This window comes from Leopardus geoffroyi, chromosome D3 (assembly GCF_018350155.1).
Source record: "Leopardus geoffroyi isolate Oge1 chromosome D3, O.geoffroyi_Oge1_pat1.0, whole genome shotgun sequence".
NCBI lineage: Eukaryota > Metazoa > Chordata > Mammalia > Carnivora > Felidae > Leopardus > Leopardus geoffroyi.
This window is the reverse complement of record NC_059339.1, coordinates 16,649,650-16,673,980: the sequence shown is the minus strand read 5'-3', so window position 1 is coordinate 16,673,980 and position 24,331 is coordinate 16,649,650. Positions and strand designations below refer to the sequence as shown.

At 53.9% G+C, this 24,331-nt stretch overlaps 1 protein-coding gene across 4 annotated transcripts; it reads left to right on the top strand.

Annotated features, from left to right (window-relative positions):
* The first annotated feature begins 102 nt into the window (after positions 1–102).
* On the top strand, positions 103–23,043 carry MSI1 (musashi RNA binding protein 1). Of its 4 annotated transcripts, none has more exons than XM_045458176.1 (15): positions 105–271; positions 441–481; positions 1,051–1,132; positions 1,231–1,315; positions 4,202–4,243; positions 5,787–5,879; positions 9,512–9,560; positions 10,757–10,839; positions 11,312–11,429; positions 14,204–14,284; positions 15,566–15,622; positions 18,711–18,779; positions 19,559–19,713; positions 20,107–20,170; positions 21,258–23,043. In XM_045458176.1, exons 1-14 carry the CDS (start codon positions 213–215, stop codon positions 20,146–20,148), a joined length of 1,056 nt encoding a protein of 351 aa, XP_045314132.1. In that variant the 5' UTR covers positions 105–212; the 3' UTR covers positions 20,149–20,170; positions 21,258–23,043. The 4 variants fall into 4 exon arrangements, with proteins under 4 accessions (XP_045314134.1, XP_045314133.1, XP_045314132.1 ...); XM_045458175.1 differs by having other exon boundaries at positions 19,526–19,713; XM_045458178.1 differs by lacking the exon at positions 15,566–15,622 and having other exon boundaries at positions 103–271.
* The last annotated feature ends 1,288 nt before the right edge of the window (positions 23,044–24,331 follow it).

Here is a 24,331-nt window from a genome sequence, read left to right as displayed (position 1 = left end):
CGCAGGGCGGCGGGGGGAGGAGCCGGCAGGTCGGCCCCCGGCGGGCCCTCCCCTCGGCCGTCCCCGCCCGCCCGCCCGAGCGGGGTCGGGGGAGGGGGCAGCATGGCCTGTCCGTCCGGCCCCCTTCGCCGCGCTCCTCATCTGCCCCGCGCCGAGCGCTGCCGCCGCCGCCGCCGCCGCCGCTCCGCTGCCCGCGCCGCCCGCGGCTCCCGATGGAGACTGACGCGCCCCAGCCCGGCCTCGCCTCCCCGGACTCGCCGCACGACCCCTGGTACGGCCCGGCCCGGCCCGGCCCGGCCTGCCCGGCCCGCGCCCGCCCCGGCCCCGCCAACATGGCCGATCCGGGTCGGGCCGGGCCTCCCCGGGGCCCGGGCCCGCGCCCCCTGCGCCCTGGCGCCCGGCGCTCACGCGGGCCCTTTGTGTCTCTCCTCCTCCCGCAGCAAGATGTTCATCGGGGGACTCAGTTGGCAGACTACGCAGGGTGAGCGAGCCCGGGAGCGCCAGCCGGCCAGGCAGGGCACCCTGGACCCCCCGGCGCCCCGGAACCGGACACCCCAGCCCGGCCCTGCGCCCTGCTGACCCCGGGCGCCCCCGCGCCCTCTTTCGCGCCCCGCCCGGGGACCCCGAGAGCGCAGGGCGATCGGCGTGCGCGCACGGCCCAGCGGGTGGAGGGGAGGAGACGAGGGGTTCAGGGGGCATCGGGGGGTGGGCTGGGCCCCCGGGACCCGCCGGCGGCAGCGCCAACTCCGCTCGCACCTGCGGCTCAAACTTTTGTGAGGCGGCTCCCGGAGCGGCGGGAACCCGGCCGGAGCCGTCCCCCCTCCAGCCCAGCTCGGCCCTCGTCTTCCTGGAGCCCCCGTGGGCGCCAGGAGGCTCCACGGGAGCCGGGTGAGGGCTTGGAGGTGGGGGGGGGGGGGCAGTGGAGAGCGCGCAGGCTGCTCGGCGCGGGGGCGGCCGGGCCGTGGCGGGGTCACCGGGGGCAAAGGACGGGGGAGGGGGGGGGAAGGGCGCGGGGCCCGAGCTGGTCCGAAGGCGGGTGTGTGGTTACAGAAGGGCTGCGCGAATACTTCGGCCAGTTCGGGGAGGTGAAGGAGTGTCTGGTGATGCGGGACCCTCTGACCAAGAGATCCAGGTGAGCCCCTCACCCCCTCCTCCTGCTCCCGGCTCGCCCCCCTCCACCGCCACTCACTGCCTTGTAACCATCTGCCTCTCCCTCACTACGGCGCGCAGGGGTTTCGGCTTCGTCACTTTCATGGACCAGGCGGGGGTGGATAAAGTGCTGGCGCAATCGCGGCACGAGCTCGACTCCAAAACAGTGAGTGGCCCTCAGGGCTTCGGGGGTCCTTTGGGAGAGGGAGGCCGCCGGAGGAGAGGGTCAGGTCTCTCCCCAGGGGACAGTTGGACGGGGTCCTTAAGGAAAGAGGGAGTTTTCTGAGTAGAAGGGCTGCCAAGCTCTGAAACTTTGTCACTAGAGTCGGCGGGGAGAGGGAGGAGAAAAACCCCAGGCCTGCGGTGAGATGCTACATCCCCCAGCCCCTCCCTGTACCTACTAATCTTGATGCCTCACAGAGCAGCTTGGGGTGGGGCTAGGTCCCTCCCCTAGCCCAAATTGGGTGAGTCAGGGTTGCAGTGACCCACCCCGTGGCTTCTCTGGACTCTAACTAGTATTTGGCTCCCCACCACCACCGATCAGAACCAATGGCAAAGCATCACTGAATCCCCCCTCCCTCTCCCCCCCACTCCTTTGGTCTATGAGCTCCCCGCTTTGTGTGGAAGACTTGAACCTGCTTTGCCCAGGAAGGGATTTATGAGGAGGGAACTGGCTTGCCTGGAAACAACCCTTCTGAGGGCTGGATTTGAGGAGAAGCTGCTTTTTTGGCATTCAAACTCCTAAAACATTTTACTGCTGTCCCACTGCTCCCCAGTGTCTTGGGCCCTCCAGGGGGCGCTGGCCCAGGCCCCTGCTCTAGGGGAGAAGGAAAAGGAGGAAGTCCGAGGAGGGGTTACTCTGTGATGGGGTGACCCGAGGCCAGGGGACCGGGACAGTGTGATCTCTCTCCACACTCCCCCACTGTCCTCCAGCCCTGGGCCTCCCTGTGCTTGGGTCAGTCACTGGCTCCTGTTTACCTGCAACAATAGCTGGTTGTGCCCAAGAATTTGCTAAATTACCGCCTGTCCCCAGCTCCTGTTATCTCTGCCCAGTGGCTCCCACTCCTGCTTGCAGTAATGAGCAAATGAGGCCAGGCCTCAACTTTGCCGGCTCTGAAAGGATCTTCTTGGCGCAGACTGAGTGACCCAAGCTGGGAATGGAGAGACAGTGGCCTATTGTTTTTGGTGATTATCTGCCATCAAGCTGCCAGTTCTCCTACCATCCCCTGTCCTCAGAATGCACTGATGGCTTCTGCAGCGCTCAGGAAGCTGAGATTTAGGGACTGGGTCTGGGGGCAGGGTGGGGTCATGGAAGATTGATAAGAGAGAAGGGGGAAGGAGGGTGTGATGGGCATCCTTCTGAGGTTTGGGACTCAAAAAGGCAAGGGCTTTGTGTTTGGCATTCTCTGGCCTGGGAGAGAGGGGTGGGGAGGGAGGTTTATTGTGGGGAGTCTATTTTGGGTTCTGACTTTCACCTTTTATTTACTTGTTGGGTTTTATTTATGTTGCCAGCTGTGAGTCAGAGTGGAGGTGGGGTGTGTCAGGGATCGGGTGTGCGTGGGTCTGTGAGACGTGGCTTGGGTACCATCTCCCCATCAGGGTCTGTACAGGGGGACTGTTTGAGGTGCTCTGGTGGCTGGGGAGGCTGCTTCCAGGAGAAAAAGAAGGATGAAAATGTCCGCAGAGGTATGAAATCACACCTGCAGACAGGGGAAATGGGCAGTTGTGATTTTCCCTGGAGCCCAGTGGAACTTTGGGAGAGAGACGGCATTGCCCCAGCATGGATTTTAGAGGCTCCTTCTCTGTGGGCAGATCCACTGGAAAGCCCAGAGGAGGCTGGTCCCTGGTTCATGCCATTCAGGCAGAGAGGAACCAGAGCCGGTTGCTTAGAACGAGGCTGAGTTTTGAACAGAAGGAACTTTGGGAAAAGATAGATCTTCCCTGCGATTGGCTGGTGAACTTCTGAGTGGTATCCACCCATGTGGGTGGCCAGAAGCTCTGGAACGACCAGGCCCCATAGGTCCTGCCTTGATCACAATGTCTTGTGGCCTGGCTTCTGTTTATCAGTGTGAGTATATACCCAGGAGCACCCAGGTGCATCTTGCTTTTCTCCTTTGGTTGTTCACAGCCAAGGGCAAAGGTGGCCTGCTGGTAATAGCACCTTTGTTTACGCAATGAAGGGCAGTTCACAAAGGGCAGCTTTCACCCATGTTATCTCATTTGATTCCCTATGGCTGCCCCTGGGAAAAGTGGGTGTGATTATCCCCACTTTGCAGATGAGGGAACTGAGGCTCAGAGGGGTGAGCAAGTTACCAAGATCACAGGCTTGGCCGGGGCTCAAAGTTTCTGACTGAGTCCAAGTCCCGTGTCCTTGTGCGTCACCAAAGCCTGCGTTCTGATTCACCCCAAGCCTGGCTGCATTATCAGGGAGCTGTTTGCTTGCAGCCTCGAAGAAGGCTGTTAGATGTCAGTAGTATTGGGGAAACAGAACTGAGTCCATTCCTGGTGATTTATGAACTCTTCTCTTGAACCAAAGAGTATTTCCATCCACTAGGCTTCCAAAGTCTGGATTACATGCCTCACCTAGACTGGTATCATCTGTGTGAAGTCGGTTAGGTGAGGAAGGCCCTTGAATACCTGGTGCTTGAAGAAGTAAGACTTTGCTTACTTTGTTGGGGTTCCTGCTGTGAGCTAGACACCTTGCCAGGTGCTTTGTAAGCATGATCTCAAGTAGTTTGCAGACGACCCCTTTGAGGTGGGTGTTACTATTTGTCCATTTTGCAGGTGAGCTTGGCCCTGAGGCTCAGAGAGGTTAAGTAACTTGCCCAACGTCTCACAGCTGGGAAACAGTGTAAGTGGGATTTGAACCCAGGAGCCTGGCACTGGGGCCTAAGTGCTTAATGACTACACTTTTCTGCCAGAGGCTGTGGTGATTTCTGTCCTGTGTCATCTCTGTGTCCTGGGATGAGAGAAGTCCACAGGGCTGAAGGCTGTGTGGTCACCCATCTAAACTGTGATAACCAAGCCCCTTTACCTCTCCCTTCTCTTTCAGATTGATCCCAAGGTGGCCTTTCCTCGGCGAGCACAGCCTAAGGTAGGTATGTCCATGTCTGGGAGGAGCTGTGTTACTACGGGCAGTGATTTTCCCAGCATTCTCTCCTATGGGAGATGCTTCTGGAACCTTCATTTGGAGTGTTATGGGAATAGACTAGGATGAGAGGAGGGAGGATTCTTAATGTCCTTCACTCTGTGGATTGAAGACATCCTGCATCTTTCCATCTGTGCTCAGGGGTGGACTGGGAGTGGGCTGCATGTGTTGGGAGAAGGAGGAACTCCTCAGGGGATTCATTGTCCTGTATTTGAAGCCAGTACACTGTGGACCCTGAGTCAAATTCTGACCTCATAGATCACAGCCTCTAAACCCAATGCCCCTGGGGAGGTCAAACCTAGGACAAACACCCCCTGAGGCTTAGCTAGAGTCAGGCCAGGGAGCTATCTCTGACCCCCCCTCCCCATCACCTTTCTATCTCTGGGGGTTCGGTGTGTTCAGCTTGCAGAGGGGGAAGGGACCATGAGGTTGGTTACCTGTTGTCTTTCAACTTGGGTGAGTGGCTGCCCGCCCCGTGCTTTCTTTACATAGTGCTGTGGCGAGTTCTTTTGGGTGTATGGAAAACAGAATTCTGAGCAGTTGAGCAATATAGCATTCAAAACTTTTGGTGCAGGGTAAGGGCCCAAGATTTTATTCCAGGTCCCAAGACAACTAGCCAGATCTTAATTTTTAAATGGCTAAATATAGGGGACAGGAAGGAAGGCTGATTACAGTACAGGGAGCCAAGGACCCCTGAGTCTGCTGACTTAACTTGTATCCTAGGACTAGGTTCCTCTCCAGAAGATCTTAGTTTCCCCATTTACAAGGGGGTTGGCAGGAGCCAGGATGCTGCCCAGCTCCTGTCACAGCGAAGGAAGAGGGACAGGTTTTAGGAGACAGGAAGGGGACATCTCTGGAAGGGTCCAGCAGAGGGCCTGAAAGCAATTATGGAGCAGGTATTCGAAGGAAGCCGCACCAGGGAGCACATGGTCGGAATTGGGTTAATTCCATTAAGCAGTTTGGTGACAGAAGGTGCTTTAGTGTTAGGATGGGGCTGGGAATTGCTGTGGATTAGCCATGCGCTCCTGGGGTAATTAGGACCATGTGTTCTTCCTAAAACAGGGTTGGGGCCACAGGGCTGCCGGAGGTTGGGTTGGGAGGAGGTTGATGAGGAAAATGTCGGCATTGAGTTCAGGGGAACCCTGTGATGGGCCTCAGTCTCTCCCAGGGGTGCTGGTGGGGTCTCTGAGTTACACTGTGGGTCTGGGTCACTAACCCGTCCCCTTGGTTCTTACACAAGGCATTTTCCCCTACACAGACTCCAGGGAGGGAGGCACACTCAAGTCAGCCAGGATGTGGGGTGCACAGCTGCCCATGACAGGCCTAGAGGCAGGGGTCCAAGGGGGAGCTCGTTGGGCGGGGGCTTCCGAGTCGCTAGGGCCACAGAGAGCTTGTCAGCTGGCGCCCTGGCAGGAGGGCTCGAGCCCCTGCTGGTGGCAGTAGGCCACAGGACTCAGATGCCCACTTTCTCATTCCCTCCCCCTAACAGATGGTGACTCGAACGAAGAAGATCTTTGTGGGGGGGCTATCAGTGAACACCACGGTGGAAGATGTGAAGCAGTATTTTGAGCAGTTTGGGAAGGTGGGTCAAAACTGGGGGTGCCTGCTGGGGGTGCTTTCGGGGGCTGTGGAAGCCCTGTAGAATTGGTCAGTATCAAGCAGAGTCCAGCCAGGTCATTCCAGTCCCTGCAAAAGGTGAAAAGGCGGCCAGGTCCTTTTTGTGGGTGAGCCCAGGCCAACCCACAGTCCAGGCTTCTGTCCTATCTGTGGGCCTCAGCCTCTGGATGCATCCCCAGGGAGAGAAGCCACATAGTAGCTGTCTCTGTGGTTGCCCTTCCCCTGTGTTTTTCTCTTGCTTATCTTCATTCTCCCAAGGGAGGCTGCTCTCCCCTAGCCAGTTCAATCCAGTCACCCCTTGGCCTCCTGGGAGTTTGCACCTGTCCAGGCCACGGGCGGTTGCACCTTCCCCCACTCCTTCCTGGTAAGGATGATAAGGAGGCAATAAATACGACTCCCAATTGCACTCAGCACCCTGCTTGCACAGGTGGGAGCTGGGGGAGGTGCTGATCCCCTAGCTATTTGGAGGGAGACTGAGGAGAGCACCCTAAATTTCTGATCAGGCCCAGCAGATTGGCTCTCAGCTCTGAGGTGCATTGAGCTTAAATTTCTGGATCGTTTAGTTTACGAAGGAGATGTGGCATCATCAGACAATAGGGTGTCCCCAGAAAGGTGAGTAATGTGAACATCAAGGTCCCATGGGGATATGACCAAGAGGGGGCCAAGTTTTAAGTCTAGGGGTGAAGGGGGGCTGCTGTGCTTAGTGTCAGGGTCCCTGGTCTTCTCTTACATGAGACGGGCTACGGGCTGTGTCTCTACCTTGCCATCAAGGCATTTTTCAGTTGCCTGTTAGGCAAAGGGCAGAGGAGAACCGCCCCTTGGAAATGGGATGTAAGCTAGGAACTGGGTGGGTTTCCAGGGCCCGGTCTCCAGGGGAGAAGGGGAGAGGGTGGGAAGCCCCCTGGCCAGCGGATGCTGCAAGGCGTGGGGGCCACAGGCCTAGGCTCAGGCGCCTCCGTGGGGACCGGGGTACAGGACTGAGGGCAGGTCGGCGGCCTGGGCCCCAGAGGGAAGGGCGCTCCTGGGAAGCAGCAGGCCCGCTCGGCTCCGGCGGGGTGTCTTTGTGTCTGAGCGCCGAGCATTAGAGCTCGCACTAATCTGATCCAGCAGCTGTGATTGGAGGCCGCCTGCCCCCGGGGCCGGCGTTGCCATGGCAACCGGGCCCCAGGAGAAGCCGTCAGCGGCCGCGTCTTTTGTTCGGGCCTAAATCGGCGTTGGCATGTGAAACCGGCCCGGGGAGGCCAGGGGGAGCCGGAGAATAGGCTGCCAGGGAGCGAGGGGGACAGCCGGGAATGCCAAGGGCCCCGCGGCGGGGGGCCCCCCGCCCGGATCGAGGGGCCGCCGCCGAGGGGGGAACAATGGTCAGCCGCCATGGCTGCCACTCAGGCTTAGCGGCCGCCGAACTTGGCGGCTCCCACTGGTCAGCAGGCCTCGGCCGCCTCCCCTCCCCCTGCCGGAGCCCCCCTGCCCCCGGGTTCCCATGGAGACCAAAGCCTATTAAGGACACTGGGCTGGGAGCCTCCCTCCCCTCAGCTGGCCCCAGGAGGGGACACCAGTGGGGGTCCCTGGACCCCCAGCCACTTTCCTTGCTCCTTGCCCTGGCCTCAACCCCACTGCCCCACTAGGGGTCTGTCCAGCCAAGGCCCGAGTTGAAGGCTCTAGGGGGCCAGGAGTGGTGGAGTTGGAAGTTGGGTGGAGGAAGGCGAGAAGGGCAGTGGATTTGGGCTAAATCAGTTTGTGGGTCAGGCAGGAACTCAAAGCTGTGGGATTAGGGAAGAGGGTGTGGCTTTTACTCATTCATTAATTCAAAAAATAATTACTGAGCACAAGTCAGGGTGCTCCATAGGATGATCATCACCATAACTGACACATACTGTCCTCATGGTACTTTCAAAGCAAGGGGTGTTGGGCTGCTTGCTCTCTTGCTTTGCTTCTCCCCTATGTGACTGTAGGCAAGCCCCTCCATAATAAAGGTAATAATAGCTGTTATTTATTAAGCATTTACTGCAACCAGGTACTGTGAGTTAGTGTTACAGTGCTGTCATTTAACTCCTCCATACAATTGATAAACACCGTTATGCCCACTTTACAGATGAGGTAACCTGAATATGGAGACATAAAGCCACCAGCCCAAGGTTCCCCAACCAGCAAATGTAGGATCTTGGGTTCCATTCCAGCCTGTCCTACTTAAAGCCTGTATTTTTATCACAACTCTCTCTCCTTTTTGGATTTCTCTCTTCTATTGTTTAAGCAAGGGGGTGGGGAAGATGTGCTGAGCCCAAAGTGTCTGCGCAGTTTGGACAGTGAGGCTGGTTTGGGATTGGGACTCAGCGTGCATCCATAAGGGTGGGAGTGAGAATGGCACTCCGCTGCAGGCCCCTGGAGCAGAAAGCTTTTTGAGAGGGAGGTGTCATTTCCCTTTGAGATTCTCCAGGGGCCCAGGAGCCTCCTGGCTTAGTGGGGTCCTGGTTCTCCCAGAGGGACTTCGGAGGCCTGGTGTGGCTTGGCGCCTAAGGAGAGCTAGAGGACCACCCTGTTCAGGGGCTGCCCTTGCCACTTAAGCAAGGAAGATGACAGGCTGGAAAGAGAGCCATGGAGAGTCGGGGAGAGACTGTACCCCATGGCTTCAGGAAGTTTTCCTTCATCCCTCGGGTGGGTGATCATTTGGGGGAAGGTCAGCAGCTGAAGTGGGCTGTGTGTGTGGGTGGGGGGAGGGTATCAGAAGCAGCCCTTGATTTCCACCAAGGACAAATCAGACCTTAGCTTAACCCCATGAGGTGGCTGACATTGGCTGAAGAATTAAGAGGACAGGGGGGAAGCACCAGATGTAGGCAAAGGGAGGGAGATGGGACTGTGGGAGGGAAGCTCAGGCCTTTGGCTATCCATGTATCCAAGGGATTGCCTTGAGGGAGCAACAAGAAGAGGAGACTGAGGTGCAAGGGACTGGGAATCATGTAGACCATCCCCTTTCCTCAGCCCCCTGCCCCTCCCCCAGTCAGTGGGAGGCAAGCAGCCCAGGCTCTGAACTCTACTTGCTTTAATTACAGCCTCTAGCAAAAGGAAACCTCAATTAAAGGAAAAGATCTGTACCAGGAGAGGGGAGTCAAGTCTGGCTGGAGTGGCTGCTGTCCTCCTGGCCTTTTGCAGAAAGGGAAGAGGCTTTCATTTCCCCGTTTTTATCTTGCTCCCATGTTTCCTTCTTTAGCACCCACTCCGTGCCTCCTTCTTCCAGGCTTGGTCTAGGATTTGCTGTGTGACCTTGGGCAGGTGACTTCACCTCTCTGAGCCCATTTCCTTATCTACAAAATGAGGATCTTACATTGCAGGGACTGTAGAGAGTCTGATGGGGCAAAGTGTCAGGCAGGTATTTGGTGTTTCGTATTTGCAGGCCGATCCTTTGAGAATCTGGTGGTTGAATGGGAGGTGCCTTGGCATCCAGTTGGGGGGTGTGGATGGAAAGTGGTCCCCTGCACAGGGAACAGGTTTAAGATAAAGCCTAGCCTGGGCAAGAGGGGAGTGGGTGTGGGAGCCCCTCCTGCTGGGTTGTGGCAGGTCCCCTGGTATCTGGTGGGTCCACCATGGCAGGCTCTGTTTCAGGTGGACGATGCCATGTTGATGTTTGACAAAACCACCAACCGGCACCGAGGTGAGTATGGCCCCCTCCCCCTTTCCAGGCCAGGCTGGGGGCCTGTGGTCAGCCAGGGGGCTGCAGGTCACAGCTGCCCTTTCATCTTGCCTCCTGACATCCTATCCCCAAGGATCTGCATCCTCTCCCGGGCCTGGCCTTACAGAAGGCTTTTGTCCCGCCGTTTCCTGTGCTAGAAACTTGCCCAATTGCAGACACCCGAGAGGAGCAGAGGAGCAACCTCCCCCCTTCCAAACTGAGTCCTCCACCCCCGCCAGTGTCTGCCCAGCCAGTGTCTGCTGGGCTTACCTTGTCCCTGGTAACCAGAGCTTAGGCTGGGCAGCCCCAGGGTCAGGCCGACTCCACAGCCCTGGGCGGTCTGCTCCTGCTCCTGTCTCCCACCCCCACCCACAAGCTGAGCCCAGCTCCCGACCCTCCCCCTTCCCCCCGCCCTCCCCCCCTCCCCCCCGAACCTGTGAGCATCTGGGCCACAGTGTGCATTGCCTGGTTGTTTTTCTCCCAAGGGCCTTGCCTTCTGAGAAATCCCATTACAACCCCTGGGGCCTCCCCAGGAGGAGGTGGGGTTGTTTCTCTGGTTGCTCTGGGGCTTTGGGTGTATTAGCCTGTTTGGGGATTGAGGTATGTGCTGGTGTATGTGTGTATGTTGTACGTTTGTACCTGTGCGTGTGAGGATGTCTACGTCTGAATATTTATATGTGCCTGGTTTGTCATGATAACTATCCACATGTAGGGGGGCCTTCGTGAGCACTGCCGAGTATTTGTGGGGCAGATGGGTACCGAGGTATACGTGTGTGTGTGTGCGCCTCTATGTCATGTATATGTGTGACTGTACAAACATATGTTTGGTTGTGCACACTTTTGTGGAAATGTAAATAAGTGTTTGTGTGTGTTCTTTCTTCCTTCTTCGGAAAGCACCTGAGAAAGAAAAGGCATGTTGAGTGTATTTTCATCACTGCTGTAATGTTTTCTAATTTGCTGTGTGACCTCGGGCAAGTCACTTCACTTTGCTGAGCCTTGGCTTTCGAGTCTGTAATTGGGGAGCTAGGAATCCTGTCTCAGCGGGTGGGTAGTTGAGAGGTTCCCAGGCTTTTGTTAACTCTCAGGAATTTGGCCTGTGAGAGCCATGGTAGTGTTGATATGACTCAGGCTGGGTTTTGACCACAAACCCTGGTTTTGTCCCTGCCTTTGCCCTCTAGGGTTCGGGTTTGTCACGTTTGAGAGTGAGGACATCGTGGAGAAAGTGTGTGAGATCCACTTCCATGAAATCAACAACAAAATGGTGAGGGGGGATTGAATGGGTGGAGGTGCAGAGAGGAGACGGGATGCTCGGAGGTTCTGGAGGCAGGCAGAGGGGCCTCACGGTCAGTGGGGCACAGCCAGCTCTCCCACCCTCTGAAAATCTGGACAGGAAGCCAGTGTTTCATGGTGGTTAAAAAGCACGGCTGGTGGAGTCAGAGAGACCTGGATTAACATCCTCACTCTGCCACTTGTTAGTCTAATCATTAGGCGGATGACTTCCCCGCTCTGAACCTCAGTTTCCGCAACCGTCAAATGAGAGTGGCAATACTACCTCCATTCTGGGGTTGGTGTAAGCTACTACTGCGTGCAAAGCCATTTACATAACCTCTAGCAGCTAGCGAGCACTCCATAAGTGGGAACTATGAAGTTAATGATAAGGAGGCCTGCCAGGGAACAAGAGGGTCTGCGACCCTATGTCTGTAGGAGGAACTGACCATCAGGTCTCATTGCAGGTGGAATGTAAGAAAGCTCAGCCAAAAGAGGTGATGTCGCCGACGGGCTCAGCCCGGGGGAGGTCCCGAGTCATGCCCTATGGAATGGACGCCTTCATGCTGGGCATCGGCATGCTGGGTATGTGCTAGGCCTGCACCTGTGGTTACTTCCTGCCCGGAACTGCTCCCAGGGCTACCGGTGGTGGGGGCGGGAGGGGGCGGGTTGGTGACGCGTAGGTGTCGCATCTCCTCTGTGGTCGGCCCTCCTGTATGAGTCATTGGGCGGGAGTGAGGACCAAGGAGTGAGGGAGTGAGGACTCAAGTCTTGGAGCCAACCCAGGGTGGGGTGATTTGGTTATGGGGTGCTGCCCTCTAGTGGTAGCCAGAAAGTGGTCCTTATTAATTGATTCTTCTGTCCATCTGTCCATTTGTTCATCCATCCATCTCTCCAGTAGTTATTGAATGACTATAAATGCTGGGAACTATGCCAGAAAATACAACAGTGACTTTCTTTGGAGTTTTGTGGTCTGGTAGGGAAAACGAACTAAGAATATAAATAAATAGGGTTAGGATGGAGAAGTATAGGGTGCCAAGAGAGCATGGTCATAGAGAACTTGACCAAGATTTGGAGAAGCCAGAAAGGAAGTTACATTGAAGCTGAGTCTGTGGGTTGGGTAGGTGCTAGTTATAGGAGGTCAGGGAAGAAGGGAAGGGTAAAGTGTTCCAGGCAGAGGAAACAGTATTTACAAAGACCCAAAGACTTTTGGGAAGGCAAAAAAAGAAGGTGGCTGCTCCTTGTTCATTCAACTAATATTTATTGAGCAGATTCTGAGAGGCAGGACCTGCCCTCCTGGGCTTCCCCATCAAGTGGGAGACAGGAGTCAATAGGCAATGATACCACATAGTGCTTGGAGGCTGTGGGAGGCCCAAGGAGGCACCCTAACCCACCTGGTGGTCAGGCAGGCAGGCTCCCTGGAGTAAGTGCAGGTTGCCAGGAGCCTGGGAAGTTGAGCGGGGGTCAGCAGTGCTTGGGGCCTACAACTGAGGGTGGAAAATCTGAGCTGGGCCTCCCAGGAAGCTCACAGTCTCCCTGGAGAGACAAGATGCGGACACACAGAAAAAGAACAATACAAAGGAGTCTTTTTGCCAGGTATGGGGGGAGGGGTGCTCTGGGGATTCGGCGGAGGGGGCATGGTATGGGCTAGAGGGTCAACAGGTAGAGTGGGTGAGGAGAGTACCCTCCAAATGGGGCACTGTCTTCTCTTGAAGTTTTCTTTTAACTTTTTATTTGGAAGTAATTTCATACTTTCAGAAGACTTGCAAAAATAAAATAGTACAAAGAGTATCCATATGCCTTTCACTGGATTCACCTGTTAATTTTATACCCCATTTGCTTTATCATTTGCTGTCTATGTGTGTGTGTGTATGTGCATGTGTGTATATACATACATGCATATATACATATACACATACAACACACTTGTGATTTTCCACTGAATCATTTGAGATTAAGTTACATGCATTATGGCTATAGCCCTTTACCCTTAAATACTTCAGTGTGTATTTTCTTTTTTTTTAATGTTTATTTATTTTTGAGAGAGAGTAAGACAGAATGTGAACAGGGGAGGGGCAGAGAGAGAGGGAGACACAGAATCCAAAGCAGGCTCCAGGCTCTGAGCTGTCAGCACAGAGCCGGATGTGGGGCTTGAACTCACGAACCGTGAGATCATGACCTGAGCCGAAGTCGGATGCCTAACCAACTGAGCCACCCAGGTGCCCCTTTCAGTGTGTATTTTCTAAAACTAGGGGTATTTTTTTTTTTCATGAAGCCACATTATATCCAGCTCATACATTTACGTTGATACAGTGTTTTAATCCATTTTCCAGTTTTATCTGTTGACCTAATAATGTTCTTTATAACATAGTTTTGCTCTCTCAAATAAGATCCAGGCTAGAATCAGCTATTGCATTTAGTTGTCCCATCTCTTTAACCTCCTTTGGTCTGGAACACTGAAACTGTTTTCTTTTCAAGGTAATTCATTAGCTGGTTTCACCTCCTTTAAAAAATAACAACAAAAAAAAGTGACACTGGTGGTTAAGAGACTTGGAACCAGTTAGCTCTGAATGTGAATCCCAGTTACACTATTGTTATTCACTCTTATCACTCGCTGTTACTCGCTATATGATTTTTCTTGTAAAGCTGCACATATTTATTAGATGCATACAAGTAGCAGGCACCAGGAACTTGTCCTGGAGATACTACAGAAATAAAAAAGATGGGGGAAGACAGAAAATCAGCTCTTAGAAAACCCTGGGGATGAGTTCAGATAATGATCATTGGTGCTATCAGAAAATAGATAAATATTGCAACTGATGGGAGGGAGGACTCTTGTGGAATGACCTCTCCAAGGAGGTGACATATGAGCTGAGACTTGCACAATGACAAGGACACAGTCATGGGAAGACCTGGGAGAAGCGTGTGTGCTCCAGGCAGAGGAAAGAGTATGTGCAAAGGCCCTGAGGTGGGAAGGAGCTTGGTAGATTTGAGAAAGAGTAGAGAGGCAAATGTGACTGGAGAAGATTGTAGATGAGGAGAGGAAGAAGGCAGGAGCCAGAGCACAAAGCATCTTGGTACGGATTTGGATTATTCTTAGCCAATGTGTCACCTCTCTGAGCCTCAGTTTCCCTGTTTGTAAAATGGGTCTCCTAATAATACCAGCCTCTTAGGATTCCTGTGAGGCTTAAGGAGAGGATATGGTATGCAATGGTAAGCACACTTGTGTTTGGTAAATGTGACTGACTGTTACTTGTGATACAAGGTGGGGAAGGAAGTGGATGGCTCAGATCCTTCTCCTCTGAGCAGGGTCTGAGCAGTACGTGAGGCATCTGACACTAGCCCACTTGCCCTATCAGGTTACCCTGGTTTCCAAGCCACAACCTACGCCAGCCGGAGTTATACAGGCCTCGCCCCTGGCTACACCTACCAGTTCCCCGGTAAGTCCTTCTTGGTGTCTCTCTGCCGCCAGCATGTCCCCGGTTCCCGGGCAGTCTGACTCCTCAGGGCGGTGTCTGGGGGTGCATGGCTGGGGGTGGGGGTGGTCTGCCTGCTGGAGGCTTGGAAGGAAGGGCATGTCTGAGGAAGGAGCACCTCTCCCCACCCATCCCCTCCTCACCCCTTCCCCAGAAGCTGGGGGCTCCCCCACCCCCACCCCACGTGGTCTTGCATGGCACGATTCTCTCCCAGGCTCATCTCTGCCTGCCTCTTGCCTTTCTCTCCTCCTCACCCCGTCCTGAGTTGCCACTTCCACCAGAGAAGGCATCAGACTCATGGTGGAGGCCTCCCTGAGGGCCAACGCCGGCTGTATCTTTATGGACATGCCTATAATGACCACGTGCTACGCTGAGCTCCTTCAAGGCCAGCAAGACCTTTTGCGACCCTGAATGCTGAAAAACAATTTAAAAGCCTGACGATCACCACCCTCATTTGTAATTCAAAATAAAAATAACACTAGACCTTAGAATAAGTGGCAGGAAGCCCAACAAAGTTCTGAATTTTGCCATGATAACTCTTCAACGTTGTTTTCTTTGAAATATCAGATATCAAATTTTTGCAAGCTTTTTTTTTTTTTTTTCCTGGCCTTATTTTTTTTAGAGGGTCCCTAAGCACTTGCATTCTTTGCCTTTCAGGCTGTCTAGCTTAGAGTCCTTTCTGTACATTATGTTGTCTAAGCCTGACAACACTCTCGTTGGGGAAGGGTGATCATCCTCCTTTTACAGTTGAGGAAACGGTCTCAGAGAGCAAAAGTGACTTGCTAAGAAGACCCACCTAGAAAGTGGTGGAGCTGGGAACCCAACCTGAGCCTGACCTGCTCTAGGGTCATTGTTTTTTATATCAGTGCTGCCTCCCCAGCACTCCTCCCCCTAAAAACAAAAACAGAAACAGAAACAAACAACAACAACAACAGTAAAAGAGGAGGATTCTGGAAGGTGTTTTGGTGCAATGTCAAATCTTTTACGAAACACCAGAACGGAAGCTCCGGCATTGCCCCGTGGCCAGGGTGTAGGGGGCAACTCTGCCTACTCTCTCTCTCTGTCTCTCCTCTGTGTCTTCTCCACCTTTGCCTGCTGGGGACCGTGCTCTCCCCATCCCAGCTCTCGGGTCCTGTGCATGGCCTGTCCCCTACCCAGTGTCCCTGTGGGTGCATTTGTCCTCCCTGGGCCATGCCCCAGGGGCCTCCCCTGTATCTTCCTAAGCTGTTTTACGTTTCATTTTAGAATTCCGTGTAGAGCGGACCCCTCTCCCGAGCGCCCCAGTCCTCCCCGAGCTTACAGGTCAGTCGCTCGGATTTCGTACACCTCACAGGCCTCATGGGGAGAAAGAGAAGGACCCAGGGATTTTCCCCGGGGAAAGCTAGTGGGACCCTCTTCTCCTGCCCACCAGCCCTCTGACTGTGGGGATACAGCAGACTCTGCCCAGGCCCTGGCCAGTCTGTGTAGCTACTTGGCCCTTAAGGGTGGGGCATAGGGCCAAGCCCAGCAGATGGAGGCAAAATCACTCATTCATCCATTTGGCAAATATTTATCTAGCACCTCCCGTGTGCCAGGCACCAAGTAGACTCTGGGATCCAGCCGTGAAGAAGCCAGGGTCTCAAGCTCAGAGCAGAGTGGGCCGGGTGGGGACTTTGACAGACTTGTGCACATGCCTCCACTCCTTGCCAGCCGACCCTTGCCAGGACGGGATGCACACCTAGTACTTTCAGATCTCAGTTTCCAAGAGAAGCCAGAAACCCAGCTTTTGCTTTGGAATGGATTTTCCCATCATTTTCAAATGTTGGCAACAAATTCCAAATTGTTAAACCACTGCAGGCCAAATGAAACCTATTCGAGGGCCAAATACAGCCCCCGGGGCTGCCCATTTGCAACTTCTGAGCAAGTGGATGAAGGTGCTTGGCCATCAAGAGCCGTTTCTCCAGCTGCAGCTTGCGCTTGGGCCAGTCAGCTCTGCTCTGGAGCAGGGGGGCCGAGTCCAAAGGGAGGGGAGGGGTATGTGCAAATGAGGTGGGCTGCAAGGGGTTTCTCTGTTCAACCTGCTTCTTTCCCCACCCCACCCTAGACTCTCCCCCCCAACCTGGCCGTGTGTGGAGGACGTGAGCATGGATGCTGCTTTAGATGAGACCTTCCTTCCAAGGGGTGCTCAGGGGTCCCTCAAAGTGGGGGGAGGGGAAAAACAGGGGGTGAGGAAAGGGGAGGGAGTAAAGCGTCCTATAGGTGGGGGTGGTAGTGGCCCTTCCCTGAGCAGAGTTGGGTTCGACCCGCGATGGGGGGTTGGAAGCGGGGGTTCCTTTCTACTCATCTAAGAGCTTTGTGTTGAGGACCTACAGTGTGGGACACTCCGCCAGGCCCTGGGGGCACAGCAGGGGCAGGACAGAGCCAGGCCCTGCTCTCACAGGACTTGCAGCCTAGAGAGGAAAACAAATACTTATATAAATGAGTAATCCTTTACAGTCGTGAAGCTCTTGCTCCGGTTGGCCACGCTGACTTTGCTTTGTGGAAATGCCTCAACAGACCAGGAACCAGACCTCAGAGCCCAGCCCCTGCCCTTAAAGAAGTGAGAAAGAAATGTCCCCTCCGCAGATAGCTTGGTGCAGGGGAAGGGGTTTCCCCTGGAGGTGTGGGGTCTGAACTTTTCTCTTGCCTTCAGGAGACATGGGTATTTTCCTTCACGCATTCAGTAGAGATTTATCATGTCAGATGCTGTTCCAGGCAGTGGGGATACCACAGTGAATGAGACAGACAAGGCCCCTGCCCTCCTGGAGCTGGAGAAAGACAGCAATAAACAAGTAGACAACCAAACGAATAAAATACTTGTGGAGGGTGAGAAGTTCCATGAGGAAAATAAAACAGGGAGATGTTCTAAGGCCTTGGGGCCAGGGGCAGGGGGCTGCCTTTGCGAGGATGGTCAAGGAAGGTGATGTCTGGACGAGGAGCCAACTGTATATGGCTCTTAGGCAAGGTGCCTTCACAGTGTGGGAACACTGCGGTCCCAGACTTTAAGCCCCCAGACCAAAGGCCTTGCCAGGAATTTTCAGGAGCCATTTCCAGGTCCCTAGCCCCAGGTCCAGTTCCAGTTCAGGGTCAAGGTCACCAAAACAGCCCCCAGAAGGTGCATCTTGGGATGGGAGACAAGTATTCCAGAGGGCAAACCAGCTCAGAAGATCCTGGCTCTGGGTGGGGTTGTAGCCTGAGGGGCTGCAGTGGCAGAGCCAAGCAGTAGGGGGCGCCCACCACCCCAAGCCAAGGGAGCACCAGGTTCAAGCCAATGGCTTATTTAAAAAGAGGTTCCGAAAAAAAAAAAAATAAATAAAAATAAAATAAAATAAAATAAAAAGAGGTTCCACCCTCCCCCCCCCCCGCCAAAAAAGAAGAGGGAGGCCCCTTTTAGGGGCGCATGGCTGGCTCAGTCCATAGAGCATGCAACTCTTGACCTTGGGGTTGTGAGTTTGATCCCCTGGATGTAGAGATTTTTTTTTTTTTTATCTTAAAAAAAATAATTTAAAAAAAAAAGGTTCCTTTTACTCCTTAGGCAGACATTTATTAAACACTACTGTGTATAAGGCACTGTGGAGGCGGACTGGAGGTAGACAGCAAACAAGGGAATAGCAATTATCTCTGTGTCTGAAGAGGGGATCCGAGAAAAGGGGGCTAGAGGAATTGGGGGGAGGTAGTGGTCACTTCTGGCTGGGTGGCGGTCAGGGGAACCCTGAGGCAGGGAATTGGGGTGCACACAAGCTACTGAGGGCGTGCTCTCATGAGAGGGACAGTGAGGGAAACAGGACAGGCAGCAGAAGGGTTGAAGCCAAATTGTGGCCTTGACTGGAATCTGGCTTCAGCCTAATTCCACAGGCAGCTCTGGGGCACTCACCGCACCTCAGATAAGGTCCCACCTTGAGGCAGTAGGCCTGGCTTCTTGCACCCCATGTCAGTCAGTCACTGGCTGCAGTCGGCTGAGGTTGGGATGAGGGTTGTAACCTCCCGGGGACCTCTGAGCTAGGTGGCCCCATTCGGCGGCCAAGGGCACTCTCTGGAGAAGGGGGCATCGCTCAGAGCAGCTGGGGGGGGGGGGGTGCCCTGCCCCCACCCTCTAGTAGTTTTATGTGGTTCATATGTGTCCCTTGAGTCCAGGGGGGAAACCGAGGTTCCATCCATTACTAGGAGGCCATCCGCTCTCCTACCTTTCTCCATCCATTCCGTGGGTCAGGGCATAATTGGTGGCCCAAAGGAGTTCTTTCTGCCTCGGCACTGGCGCTGCACCGACCCTCTGAGGTGGGGTAAGGCTGGAGAGACGGCCCAGAGGGGGCCTCCGTTATCCACCTCCGTGCTTTCAGCCACCACACTGAAGTGCCCATACCTTCCCTTTTAGCCATTCCTCTCACTGCTTACGGACCAATGGCAGCAGCGGCGGCGGCAGCAGCTGTGGTTCGAGGGACAGGTAAGGCCTTCTGGGATGCAGGAAGCTGACGAGGGGTGGGCAGAGAAGTCTAGAGGGAAGGGGAGGTAGCCACTGACACCCTTTTGCAGAGGGACTTATTCATTTGCTCCACAAACATTCACTGAGCACATTCCTGGTGAGCCAGCCAGGAAGGGGACCCCTTGTCCTCAGCTTACAGGCTGGTGGGGGCATCAGGTTTTATTACAAAGGCAGTAAATTCTGAAGGATGATTCTGCTCTGCTGGGGGAAGTCAGGGCCTAGGAGAGCTCACAGCTGGAGCCTCTCAGGAAGGCTTCCAGGAGGAAGGGGCTCTTAACTTCTAATTTGAAGGCAAGAGGAAGAAAAGTGTCCCCCAGGGAGGTCAGTTAGCATTAGGGGGAGCACAGGAATGGGGAGTGGAGAGAAGAAGGTAGGAGAAACCAGGTCCTGGGGAGACACGGATCATTTAAGTAGTGGAGTGATGTCGCTTTTAGAAAATGCACTCGGCTGCAGCATGGGGAGAAGTCTGATGGGGCCCAAGAGGGGAGGCCTGGAGGTCAGTGAGGAGGCTGCTAAATGGTCAGACAAGATGGTGGGAGTGGATGGACTTGGAGAGACCTCCAGGAAGTGGACCCACAGGCCCTGCTGGGATGTAGGGTTGAGGGAGAGGGAAGGGTGAAGTCAGGGTGGGTGGAACAGGTTTGAGGGGGTGTTGTGGGGCAACAGTGGGTGCCGCGGCTATCACCGTCTTCTTTCTGGGTTGCCAGGCTCTCACCCCTGGACGATGGCTCCCCCTCCAGGTTCAACTCCCAGCCGCACGGGGGGCTTCCTGGGGACCACAAGCCCTGGCCCCATGGCCGAGCTCTATGGGGCAGCCAACCAGGACTCGGGGGTCAGCAGTTACATCAGCGCTGCCAGCCCCGCCCCCAGCACCGGCTTCGGCCACAGTCTTGGGGTGAGTGGCTGGTCCTGGAAGACTCAGAAGTTGGAGGAGGGAGAGGCGTTGTCTTTCTGCACGGGCAGAAGGGAGCCAAGGGATGATGGATGGAAAAAGAGTGTCACCTAGGGAGAACAGTTGGGGGGGGGGTCATCATTCAGTGTGCCGGGCATGAGGCTCTGGGGACATCACGCAGACTCACCATCTCTGCCCACCCAGATTCTAGCTCAGGAATGTCCTAATTTTAACCAGGGTACTGGTAATATACAGATTCCAGGCCCTACCTGCGGTGGAGATGATATGGGCAGGGCTACAGAAGGGTCCATGCTTCACCCTTGGTGGGAAGAGAGGAGCCCCAGGACCTTCTCTGCTTCCCTAAGAATCCAGGAATCAAATTTTTTTTCTTCCCAGGGCCCTTTGATTGCCACAGCTTTCACCAATGGGTACCACTGAAGCAGGAGACAGGTGGCAGGAGGTGAGGAGGTGGGCAGGGGTCGGGTGGGGGTGGCCCTGGGCAGGCTGATATGGGCAGCCCAATCTGGGCCACAGACCTTGTCCCTGCCTTCATGGAGCCCACAGTCCGGGGAGGAGACGGAACTTCCAGCAGCAGAAAAGCTGCTCCACCCGCTACCTAAAAAATGTAAATGAAAAACACAAGGCAACACATACTACCTATCAGGCAAAGAGTTTTTAAGATTGCTAATGCCCAACATTGATGAGGGTGTAGGGGAAGCAACGTGTAAATTGACTCAGGGTTTCCAAAGGGCGGACTGGCACTATTTATCTAGATTTTAAACATTCATGTCCTTGACCCAACAATTCCACTTCTAGGCATTTATTTGAAAAACTGCAAGGGACTGGGGCGCCTGGCTATCTCAGAAGAGCATGTGACTCTTGATCTCGGATCATGAGTTCAAGCCCCACGTGGGTGTAGAGATTAAACAAAAAATTTTTTAACTTCAAAGAACTGATATGCCCATCAAAAGGAGAGTGTTTAAATAAATTAGAGCATTTGCATACAATGGAATATTACACAGCCATTAAAACAGGATACTGTCAGCAGATATGCACATCCAGGGAGTGTGAGAGAGATAACTCTGTACACACAGTCATATGAGGGTACTGTGTGAACCTGGGACCTTTCCTTCCTTCCTTCCTTCCTTCCTTCCTTCCTTCCTTCCTTCGTGCATTCATTCAAACAACTAGTTATTGAGCCCTGTTTCAGGAAAGAAGGGTGTATGAGACAGATGAGTTCCTGCTCTCATTCTACAGACAAAAATCAAGCGAACAAATGAGATACTTCCAAATGATGTGAGAAGGGGTTCCTTCAAATTAGAGATTCAGAGAAGGTGCCTCTGAGAAGTTGGCAATAGAATAAATCCAGTCATTGAAAATCTAGGGAAAGAGCATTACGAACTGGGAACAGAGCCTGCGAAGTGTGTGAGCAAAGCTCTTCTAGGAGAGCCTACCTGTGTTCTGGTGACCCCCAAAGAGAGGATGGGGTGGGGAGGTGGCAGGTTGCCACAGGGTCCCAGTAACCGTAACCTCCTGCTGTGTTCCAGCGCCCCAGCCTGCAGCTGACTGAGGACCACAGTGAGCCAGCGAGGGGGCGGGGACACCTCAGCCGCAGCCGCCGCCCCCTCCCCCGCAGCGACTCGGACCGCTACTGCCTGCCCCCAACTCCCTGGGCCCGGCCCCTGCCCTGCTGCCCCGGACAGCGTCTGGCTCCCCTACTAACCTCCCTCTCTTCCGCCCTTGGCTTCCCTCCCCACCTGCTCCTCTCCTGCCCGCTTTTATTTATTTTGGATTAGCCGGTTGCCCCACCCCCACCCCTCTGGTTCTCCCCTCTCAGGTCTGCGCCTCTCCCTCCCTGCCGCGCCCCCATAGGACCCTCCCCCCCAGAAGGCTTTTGTATTTGTGCATAGCTAGAGTGAGGGCGGAGGGGGTCTGCTACAGGCCGCAAGCCCTACGCTTGTTTTTTATTCTGATTTCCCCTCCTTTTCTCTTTCCTTTTTTTTTTTTTTAAAGAAACCGTTTTTTAAACTATTTCTAGGTTTGTGAATGTGAAGCCCCAGGCCGTAGGGGGCCAGGGGCCAGGTGCCCCCCACCAGCTGAGAACAAAATGTCTATGTGGGTGTGGGCTCCTGGCCACCTCCCTCCAGCCCTGGAAAGGAGGACAGGGTTGTGTAGGCCAGGCCAAGCCCCTGGAACCATCCCGTCCTGTATCATATGTAAATACTGTGAGGTGAAGCCCCTTCCCCTCTCTAAGACCCCTTGGGGGTGAGGGCATCGCCTCACCCCACCCGGCAAAGGTCTCCCCCTGTGTTTCTGTCTCCTCCTCAGACACCGTTACTGTAAGCTTGCAGGCCTCAACTGTGGCCAAGGCAAGCCCACTCACTCAGGCCCTAGGGGTCAAGGCCTTGGGCCTGCTCACCCCAAAAACCCAGCATGGGGGCAAGGGGTGAGGAAAGAGAAGGGCTCGCCCGGAACCACTGCTGGAAAGGAATTAACTCTCCAAAGGTCTCCCCTGCTCCCTGCCTAGGTCAGGCCTTCATGGTTTCTGCTCTGAGCCCCCCATGAGCGGGCATCAAGGGGGTACTTTGGGAAGGGGCGGACCCCAGGGGAAAGCAAAGGGCTTCTCAGGGAACCCCCACATTCTCTCACTGAAGTTTCCCACCAGGATGGTCCCATGGCCAGAGCCCCTTGGCATCCCCGAGCCCCCAAGCCCCCTTCAAAGGAAAAAGAGGCTCAGGGTCTGACTTCATGAACAGTGAGTGACCTGGCTGGCATGGCAGGGCTGAGGCCCACTTACCTGTTGTTGGCCCCCCCTCTATGTCCCTCACCCCAGGTCTGAGGCTGGGGACCTAAGCTCTCTTCCCCATCACAGTTCCCATCCCTAAAAACCCCTTTGGAGAGTTAATTGTCTGTGTGAGGTGCTTAACCTATTAGCCCTGAGAACACAAAGCAATAATCTTTGTTACTGAGATGCGCGGCTGTTCGTGGTTGTTTTTTTTTTTTTTTTTTTAATGTTTCCTAATAAAAGAGAAGCTGCATTTTATTGGTTTTTATTTTTAATTTTCTACACGTTTGAGCTGAGTCATGAGAGACTCAGCTTCCTTCTCCTCCCCTTCTTGTGACCCCATCCCACCCCACTGGGCCCACCTATGGGCTCAGGGCCCTGGAATTCCGTTTTCTGATTTGTTTGGGGAATTTTTAAAAAAGATGTTACATGGTGTTTTGAAGCCAGCAAGTTACCACCCTCCGGTGTCTCTTCTCTCCACATCTGTAACTTCTTTTTCCAGGTTTTATTTTCAGTTTTAAATTCCTAATAAATTATTTGAAAACGGTGCTGGGTTTGTGAATGTCTTGCATCTCTGTGTACATTCAGGTCCAGGTACCCCAATGATACCCTGTTTTCTCTTCTGCATTTCTTCTGAAAGTCTACACTGTCCACTTGGCCCAGCTTCCATGTACAACTTCTTGACCAGCCTCAAAGCTTCGTGTTGACCATGAGATACCACTTCACACCCATTAGGGTGGCCATTAAAAGGGCGGGGGCAGGAGGGTCACCTGGGTGGCTCAGTAGGTTAAGCGTCTGACTCTGGCTCAGGTCATGATCTCAAGGTTCGTGGGTTTGAGCCCCACCTCAGGCTCTGCACTACCCATGAAGAGCCTGCTTGGGATTCTCTCTCTCCCGCTGTCTCTGTCCCTCCCCTGCATGCTCTCTCTCTCTCCGTCTCTCTCAAAATAAATAAAACTTAAAAAAAAAACAACAACAAAGGAGGAAATTCTCTTTGGGGAAAAAAAAAAAAAAAACATGCTAAATGAGGGGCACCTGGCTGGCTCAATGAAGCATGTGACTCTTGATCTTGGGGCTGTAGGTTCGGGCCCCACATTGGGTATAGAGATTACTTAAAACTAAAATCTTTTTTAAAAAGACATTATGGGGGCAACTGGGTGGCTCAGTTGGTTAAGCATCCGACTTTGGCTCAGGTCATGATCTCACGAAAGCATGAGTTGGAGCCCCGAGTTGGGGTCTGTGCTGACAGCTCAGAGCCTGCAGCCTGCTTCGGATGTGTCTCCCTCTCTCTCTCTGCCCCTCCCCTGCTCATGCTCTGTCTGTCTCCCTCTTAAAAATAAACATTAAAATTTTTTTTAAATAAAAAAAGACATTATGCTAAATTAAAGAAGCCAGACACAAAGGACAAATACTGTGTGGTTCCACTTATATGAGATACGTAGAATATAATAGGGACAGAATGCCATATAGAGGGTACTGGGAGCTGGAGTTATTCCTTAGTGGGTACAGAGCTTCTGTTGGGGGTATTGAAAAAATTTTGGAAATAGTAGTGGTAACGGTTGTGTGACATTGTGAATATATTAATGCCACTGAATTGTACACGTAAAATGGCAAAAAAAAAAAAAAAAAAAGTAAATTTTGTGTATATTCTACCACAATTTAAAAAAATTAAGGGGCACCTGGGTGGCTCAGTTGGTTAAGTGTCCAACTTCTGCTTAGGTCATGATCCCACCACTCATGAGTTTGAGCCCTGTGTCGAGCTCTGTGCTGACAGCTGGGGGCCTGGACCCTGCTTCCGATTCTGTGTGTGTGTCTCTCTCTGCCCCTCCCCCACTC

What these genes read in the sequence shown, in the direction of transcription:
- MSI1 (XM_045458175.1), top strand. Translation starts at nt 213, where the DNA reads ATGGAGACTGACGCGCCCCAGCCCGGCCTCGCCTCCCCGGACTCGCCG. An exon ending in ATGAAATCAACAACAAAATG is followed by an intron (nt 10,840 to 11,311) that starts GTGAGGGGGGAT and finishes GTCTCATTGCAG; the next exon opens with GTGGAATGTAAGAAAGCTCA. An exon ending in GCTTCGGCCACAGTCTTGGG is followed by an intron (nt 19,714 to 20,106) that starts GTGAGTGGCTGG and finishes TTTTCTTCCCAG; the next exon opens with GGCCCTTTGATTGCCACAGC.